The 8029-nt window shown below is 43.4% G+C and overlaps 1 protein-coding gene across 1 annotated transcript; it reads right to left on the bottom strand.

Annotated features, from left to right (window-relative positions):
- Nucleotides 1–1129: 1129 nt before the first annotated feature.
- Nucleotides 1130–4659, bottom strand: irx5a (iroquois homeobox 5a). The gene is made up of 3 exons (XM_069661696.1): nt 4046–4659; nt 2753–3158; nt 1130–2122 (listed from the first exon to the last, which is right to left on the bottom strand). The coding sequence occupies exons 1-3, from the start codon at nt 4286–4288 to the stop codon at nt 1413–1415; spliced, it is 1359 nt and encodes a 452-aa protein (XP_069517797.1). The 5' UTR covers nt 4289–4659; the 3' UTR covers nt 1130–1412.
- Nucleotides 4660–8029: the final 3370 nt, after the last annotated feature.

Here is an 8029-nt window from a genome sequence, read left to right as displayed (position 1 = left end):
ATATTTATTTTTCTTATAATGAAATATTTTATTCTGTCTTTAAATAAAATATCAAACTTGAATAATAATGTAAAAAGAAAATAAATAAAAAGAAACACCTATGTTTGCATCAGTGTGCATGGGAAATATTTCCCCCTGCGTGTCGATCCAGTCAGCAGTCCGTACCATTTTCTTTTTTTTTTATCCACGTGTAAAAGTTGCTATAATCCTCATAATAACTGTGATCATTGTGTGTGCCCCATTGGCTCCACTTCTCTTTAACTAGGCCATTTGATCAGGGATGGGTTTCCGTGACGGATTAACAAAGAGTCCCCCCCCCCCTGAAATTAGGAGCAAGTGTGACACCTACCTGCAGAAGTTGGAAGAGTAAGAGGACAGAGGGAGCCTGCGTGGCTACCGGCTACACACTCATATCTGCCTGCCTGCCTCTGCTGTGTGCACGGTATGAAAAAAGCTTTCTCTCCAAACAACACTGTTTCACATCGAACGCGCCATTAAAGAGACTCTCCATTAATGATATATAATAGGCCAGTATGTTCTAAATGCATGGTCGCGTCCCTTTTAACAGCTTTGCCACGCCTTTGGAAAATAGTAATGAGGTCTAAATTTGGCATAAAATCGAGCTCATTACCGGGGTTCACCACCTGATTGCTCTGCATAAAACACGGAAGGTAATTGGGTTAAACGACTGCGCTTCGGTGTTGTTATTATATCAATATCCACCTTTAGATACGTGCTCATGTTAAAGGGAAAAAGTAGGCCCTTGTATTTAAAGGGGGAAAAAATGAATAAATTATACGTCCAATTGTTTCCAATATTTTTCCCTAAAAAAATAACCCTACGATTTTTATGCACCAACCAAAACGAAACTAAACCCTTTTATTGTGAAGATAACCCAACTTCCTTCTGCTGAACACAGGCCTTTCCTTTCAAAGTCTCAGAGCTCTCACTACCCTCTTATTTTGAAATCATGATCACCATTGAAACATCTGTCACGGGGTGGAAAGAAATTGAATTAATATTTCGTGTGGATTAATTGGCCTTGAAGCACTTAAGACACATCATGTCAGCCAAAGCTTCCCCAAAATAACCGCTGCACAAGAATATAATTTTTTTCTCCATAATTTACTTCAAAGATAGTGTGTTGTCCATTTTAAATACAAAAATGCTACATTAAATATACATGTTAGTCTTTCATACAAATAGACTCAGGCGGCTGCAGCGATTAAGACCATTCTTGTTACATTTTAGGATTAACCATTCAGAAACTAAAAATTTGAAGATAAGCATTTACTCAGAAAATAACTGTTCTCAGAATTTGCTTCATCATTGTTCATATTTTTTTCTCCTTTTTTTGAATGCAACCACAAAAAATAAATAAAAGTCCGCGGTGAGTTGAAAATAGTCAGGTATTAAATGTTTGACATACCTTTCTTTAGTTCATAAGGGGAGTCTTTACAAAGATCTACCTGCGTTTGGCCTCTGACTTTCTGGCTCTCCCTTACCAAAGCCTCTGCTCTATTTAACACAGTCTGGTTTAATCCATTGAAATGTGCCGTGGAGCCCGTGGTCACCGAGCCGTGGTTACTGTGAAGATGTCCAAAAGTGCCCCCATAGTTCGTGTAGCCGGGGTAGAAAGGGGAGGTGTAGTACAGGGGCCTGGAGAGGACGGTGCTGTTGGGGAGCGGGCACTGAGGGGAGGACCGTGAAGGCGACGCGCTGGTGCCCAAAACTGCGCTCTGACCCAAACCGGGACAAGCCTGTGGCGCGTCTCCGCTGCTCTTACACCTGTCTGAGGACGTGGCGATCTCCGCGAGGGACCACAGTTTGGGTTTAGGGGCCGAAGGGGGCGAGTGGATAACAGAGGTCACGTTGCTGGTCACCGTACCCGGTGCATGGCTCAAATCTGACGGCTTGTCTTGTTGCGCAACGCTCTGGTTCCCTCGAGGCAGCGCCGAGGGAGACGACGTGGTTGGTTTTGTGGAATCCGGCAGCAAGTCTGTAGTCCGCTCCTCCTGGTCTTTTAACTCCGAGTCGCTCAGAAGGGGATCTGTGTCTTTGCCATGGTTCTCCTCTTTAAATCTGTCACAGCCTATGTCCCCTGGGTTCAGCAGTTTATGATCTAAAGCACAAATAAAGAACAGAATTACTGCCAAATAAGCGGAACATTCAAACGTTGATAAAACAGAAACATATGTTGGTGAGCGCGAGGCAAGAGAAATCGGATATATAAAAATAATTAGGCTGCTTATGCACGTTTCCTTTAAAAGCAGTTTTTTGTCTGTGCTATAAATTGTTCTCATAAACATGTGTGCCAGCCTAAAAAGGTGAATGAACTCCTCCAAAATTATAACCCTAACTGAGCATACAGTGCGGGGACTGTTGTTATTTACAAATATATTTCCGGTATTTAATATCACAGTGATAATAAGCATTCAGCCTTCGTTCAAATCCGGGATATAATTACCATACAAAGACCATATTTTTTTTGCGAATACCCGGCGCAGAACACCAGCTGTATCCTTATTATGCAGTTAAAGATAAATTGACTGCTAAACACTTTGCGTCACCAGCAATTTCAGCCCCTGAGAAGTCAAACGAGGGGAGTTCAAGGTGATTATTATTTAAAGCAATTGTCCCATTATAAATAATATACCACCATTAACCAGCAATCAATTTTGCACCCTGAGTGGAAACGACTGCGATGAAAAATTGATGATTTTTTTTTCTCCTTTTATTTCCCTGCACCGACCTGCTTCTGTGTCTGTGGAGTCTCCCTTGTCTGTGGGCTTGTTTGGCTCGTCGTCGTCGTTTTTCTCCAGATCAATATTCTCGTCCTCCTCCTCGTCCTCGCTCCGGTTCCGAGGGGTCCAGGTCATCTTGTTCTCCTTCTTTAGCCTCCTCCTGGCGTTGGCGAACCAGGTGGACACCTGGGTGAGGGTCATCTTGGTGATGATGGCCAGCATGATCTTCTCGCCCTTGGTGGGGTAGGGGTTCTTGCGGTGCTCGTTGAGCCAGGCCTTCAGGGTGGCAGTGGCGTCCCGGGTTGCGTTTTTACGGTATGCTGGGTCACCATAAGGGTAGGTGCCCAAGGGTGCTGCGTAAGGGTGGTATCCTATCGAGCCGGCCATCCCCGTAGTGTGGTCGTAGGGAGAACCCTGTGAGGAAACAAAATGATTTAAAAAAGTGTCTAAAAGTTTTGCACAAAACATTTCTAAACTGCTTCAAAAGTATTGAACGTGTGCAAACATGGACACACACATGCAGCACATGCATATAGATGCGCGTGCACATGCACACGTGCACGCGCCCACGCACGCGTACAGGAATACACTTGCTTTAATCAAGTAGTTCAAGTTTGATCATGTTGACGAAGTTTGTTTGAAATTGATCGGCAATTTAAAATGTTTCAACGCTTTTTTAAATTATTATTTACATTGCGTCAATTTGCCGGATCTGTTATTATCACATTAAAATAAAATAATTAGCAATTCTGATAACGTATTGACACATTACATAATGGGCCTAACGTTTAGTTATTTTTTGGCTTTTCCTCTGCGGTCAGTCTGCGTAAATAGGCCTTCTGGAGCCACGTCTATAAATGTGCTGCCTTATGATAACTCCATGAGAATACAGGAAAAGTAAAACACAATTTCAATCTTTCTTTTGTCACAAGTTGCAGTTTTTAAGTTTTAAAACTGGCTCAACCAGGCTGATCAAACATATCCAGTGACCTAAATTGCCTCCTCAAGGCGCGCTGCGCTCAGCTATGCGCGTAGGAGCTTCGGCAAAGCTTTGCCCACTCTTTCTCATAAAAACTACAATTTACTGGAGAACCGTATAATAGCACAGCGCTCTGGTAAATTAGTTCTGTTTACACAACAACATGTTCACTGGACCTGCCGTTCTGTAATATATCCGTGCAGTGACGCACATTTCCCTCTAAATGGCTTGGCACAGAAAGCAGAGCGGGCACTTCTATAACGAGGTAATATCCTCGCTTTTAATTCCTATTAGATGGAATAATCACCTTGAGTTTACTCACCACGTACGAGGTGAATGTGGCCGCTGCCGCCGCGTCCGCACTGTAGGGCAAATGGGAGTTGTAGCCTGGCGAGGCGCTGGTGAACGCAGTAGATCCGGCATAGGGCGCAAAAGCAGATCCCGAAGAGGATCTCCCAAGTTCCTCCGTCCTGGGTCCCGATATGACGCTGGTGCTGTACGCAGGGCAAGAATACAGGGCTAGGGAAGCGGACGGCTGGTACAAGTAGCCCTGAGGATACGCCATGCTGGAGCCCGGAGAGTGTGAGCCACTTAACTTGCGCACTTTCCCACCTTTATTTTCTCATGCGCTGCTGCCGGAGCGCATAGAGCCGTGTGTGTGCAGACCCGCTGTCTGTCCCCCCTTCTAAATGTCAGTGCTGAAGGCAAAAAGTAAAAGTGATTAAATAAAAAGAGGGAGAGATGTTGGAGGAGTTATTTTGGTTGCAGCCAGCCAGCCGCTGCCCGTCGGATGTTTTGTCTCGTTATGTTTTTCTCTTGCTCCCTTATCTGTGTTGCACCGTCGCTCTCATGCCCGCGCAGAAGTTTTTTTTTACCCGTCGGACGGGGGCTTTGCTTGGGAAAATGTCCTGCCAAGATGCTAAGTTGAAAAATTGAGGATCCTGACGCCTACTACGCTCCTCCTCTCGGGGTGTAGTCACCGAAGGAAAAGGCGAGCTTATGCTGGGTAACCACAGCCCTGCCCAAATCCATGCTCTCTCTCTCTCCCCCTCTCTCTCTCTTTCTCTCTCTCTGCCCCCTCGCTCTCTCTCACTCTCTCTGTTCCCCCCCCCCCCTCTCGCGTTAACTAACAATCCTCATTCTCTATTTCTCTATTTTTTTCCTCTTTAACAAGCCTCGTTGCAGTAAGTCTCAAGTGCGCCTGGCAGCCCCCCTTTGGATGGCGACATCATGCGAGTCTGTCAACTCCCAACTCTCTTCTTTTTTTTCTCCAAATACGGAGCCGTCACTTTCACACTTGATCAATAACAAATCGGCTGTTGTGTGCCAGGATGTGGGCTCGCAAGATACCGGCAGGAATTAAACAGGCGCTCCGCTGCTGCGCTCTCTTTTTGTTACTCTTTCTTTGTGCGTTAAAAAGTCGTTATTTAAGTACGAGCGATAAATCAACAGAATGATGCTCCGTGATCTGCGCGCGTCTCGTGCTAAAATCCGCAACGGGAGTTTCAGACGGATTTCTACGATTGTGCACGTCGACGAATATTGCATCGGTAAGATATGACAGCTGGAAAGTGAGAGTAAAATGGCGCAAATCGGCCGATTGACTCCATCCGAGTAGTTTGTGTACGTAAACAAACTTCGCTTTATCAACATTTACATGTTGTGCTTGTTGAACTGTGTTTTGTCTGCGCGGTCACGTGTGTTTGAACGATTTACTGCAGAGACGGCTAAATAGTTTTTGCAACAGATCCTGGAATAAAGCAGGCAGATACACACTCCCAGAAAGTCATAAACCCTCAAGCCAGGGCAGATTAGTGCCAACTACACCAAATCCGCCTGGACCAGAGGATGTAATCTCATTTGATCACTGCAGATATGTTTCAGAGCTGAAATATCGGATAGCCTAGATCTATTTAATATGGCGCTGTTATCGCCAATTATCCTTTAATATTTAATCTGCCAAATCTGTCTGCTGTGCGATGAAAAATTTCTTCTTCTTATTATTATTAGAAATTAGAATAACAATGTATATATTTCTTACATAAATTTACCCTTTGACTACCTTTTAAAATAAATGAGCAATTTGTTTTTTATATAATTTACTAGGAAATCTCAAAGCCATTTTATTGTGGTGATTGACTTTCCAGTTCAAGTCTCCGATAAGCCGAAAGGGATCGCTGTAGGCGCTGCTAAAGAGTGTGTGCACACACTGTCACGTGTCTTTTACGCTCTGAAAACCTCTAGAGAGCAAAGAATGATGACGCCGGTACAGTGGGAGCCGACGCACACTTTAGAGAAGAGAGGGAGAGAGAGAGAGAGGGAGAAATAAAGAAAGAAGGATGGATGCACAAAGCGACCCTACAGTGTAGCCTAATCAGATGACAGTGATACGATGAGAGTCATTTTCACAGCCTCCTGTAGTGTTCAGACAATCAGCTAATTACTGGAACTTTTCTCACAACAGCAGCTACAAGAAGAACCAAGTGAATCTGCTGGTACTGACAATTATCCTCCTTACTTATGTCACGCTTAAGGTGGAAAAAAGGCGTAAAACTGCGTCATTATTCCGCTTATAGTGAAATGATTGTCCGTCATGTGTATCCAGACTTCTAAAAGTGCACATTTAAAACACACCGTGTCATTCGAGTTGTCTAAAAATACAAACAGAATTATTGATGTTTTGTATTTATTGCATAAAATAAGAGTAAAAAAGTTTAAACATGAGAGATACGGGGCTGATGTTTTGTGTCATGTGTCCTCCTTTACGCGTTTTGGTTCTGTGAAGTAGGAGGAGGACGCATAATGTGAGATCACGGAGCCTATAATAGGAGTAGGTTATGGAAACCGCGTCCACCTCTCAGCCCCGCACTGATAAAGGAGGAGGTGCAGGTGAGTATAGTCTTTTTGTCATTTTATGTGGAAGTGTGCAGAGTGTGTTTTAGGTGCGTAAAAGTGGCCTGATCCCAATCTTAATGTTAAAAAAATCTTCCAACTTTGTCGTTATTGCTTTTTCACCACGAGAAAACGAGCTCCGTTTTGACGCATGAAAACGGCTTTACGTGGCGAAGAAGAAGTGAATGAAAGATGATGCATGCCACTTAAAATGCCTGAGGGAGCAAGCGTAATCTAAATTGGATATAGAGGGTATTATTACACAACATTATGCGTTGTGGCGGACTAATTGCGCGGCTGGGCGAGTTAAGGAGTCAGTTAATGTCGAGTGGCGGACAGGTTTCTGGAGCGCACAAGGTCAGCTGCACTGCTCCCAAGCCTGTCGTGGTGTACAGGAGGAAAAAAAAAAAAAGCTTGAAGTATTCATGGGATTTTTAACCATTCTAAATCTGTGTCCTAAACCGATTAGTTGACACCAATTTTTCTTTGATGTATTAGCTGAGGGCTTTTGCCACTTGGAAGCCAATTGAAATTCAAAACAGTTTTCGCTCCAAATGCTTTGGGGAGATCTGCTGCAAATAATGGATGTAATTTATTTTTGACCTTGCATTTTTTTTGAAGAAGGGGTTATTAAATGATTAAACATATGTGCACTATGCTACTTGACTAAACAACTGGCATCCTGTACAGCTATGATTAGCTGCTATTTAAATACAAAATACATTTTAGTCCTTATATTTCTGCATTTAAAAATGTTGACATGTTATAACTACAGTTTTTTGTCACTGTTACAAAGTAGTTTTGTTTTCTCTAATGTGTTAATATGTTATAACCGTTTGTCTTTGTTTTGTATTTGTTCAGATCCACGTTGAGGAAGTCGTCTCCCATCACGAAGCATGAGCCCCCCAACACACACACACACACACACTTCGGGAAACTTTTACAACAACTACATCCTATTTATTTATTATATGGGGTAATAATTATCTGACATGTATACATGTGCCATATGTCGTGTGTTTTAAACACATTTTTTTAGCATCGTACTTTTTAGTGGATGCTTTTGTTGCTTCTCTTCTGTCTTTGTTTCGGTGTAATTTCTCCTGATGAATATCACAACCACTGTCCACATGTTCTCATACACATAAATTAGCTTTGAAAGTCGCACAATTTCCAGTCGCCGCTCTGTCCTTCAGGAGAGAGAATCTATTTTCTGATCTCTTTCCTTGTGATCTCTTTTTCTTTTATTGACCCGAATGAAGATGTATGGAGCGAGAGTGTGTGCGCGCGCGTGTGTGTTCAGTTTACTCCTGATGGGCCCCCGTCTACCCTCCCTCTCCATGCGCCCCATGATCCCCGCAAGGCTGAGTGGCAGGGCTCTGGATGGGCTAAGTGATGAAATGATGACCCTATT

Source organism: Semicossyphus pulcher, unplaced genomic scaffold, assembly GCF_022749685.1.
Source record: "Semicossyphus pulcher isolate SPU_LCO1_2020_fin unplaced genomic scaffold, fSemPul1.0.p SCAF_1, whole genome shotgun sequence".
Lineage (NCBI taxonomy): Eukaryota > Metazoa > Chordata > Actinopteri > Labriformes > Labridae > Semicossyphus > Semicossyphus pulcher.
Note: the sequence above shows the minus strand (reverse complement) of the source record. Positions and strands in the feature narration are given on the sequence as shown.

Bases quoted from the DNA above. Each gene is read 5' to 3' on its own strand.
- irx5a (XM_069661696.1), bottom strand. From the start codon at position 4,288: ATGGCGTATCCTCAGGGCTACTTGTACCAGCCGTCCGCTTCCCTAGCC. The intron at 3,159-4,045 runs GTGAGTAAACTC...GTTTCCTCACAG, and splicing joins CCACATTCACCTCGTACGTG to GGTTCTCCCTACGACCACAC. The intron at 2,123-2,752 runs GTCGGTGCAGGG...TTTGTGCTTTAG, and splicing joins CTCCACAGACACAGAAGCAG to ATCATAAACTGCTGAACCCA.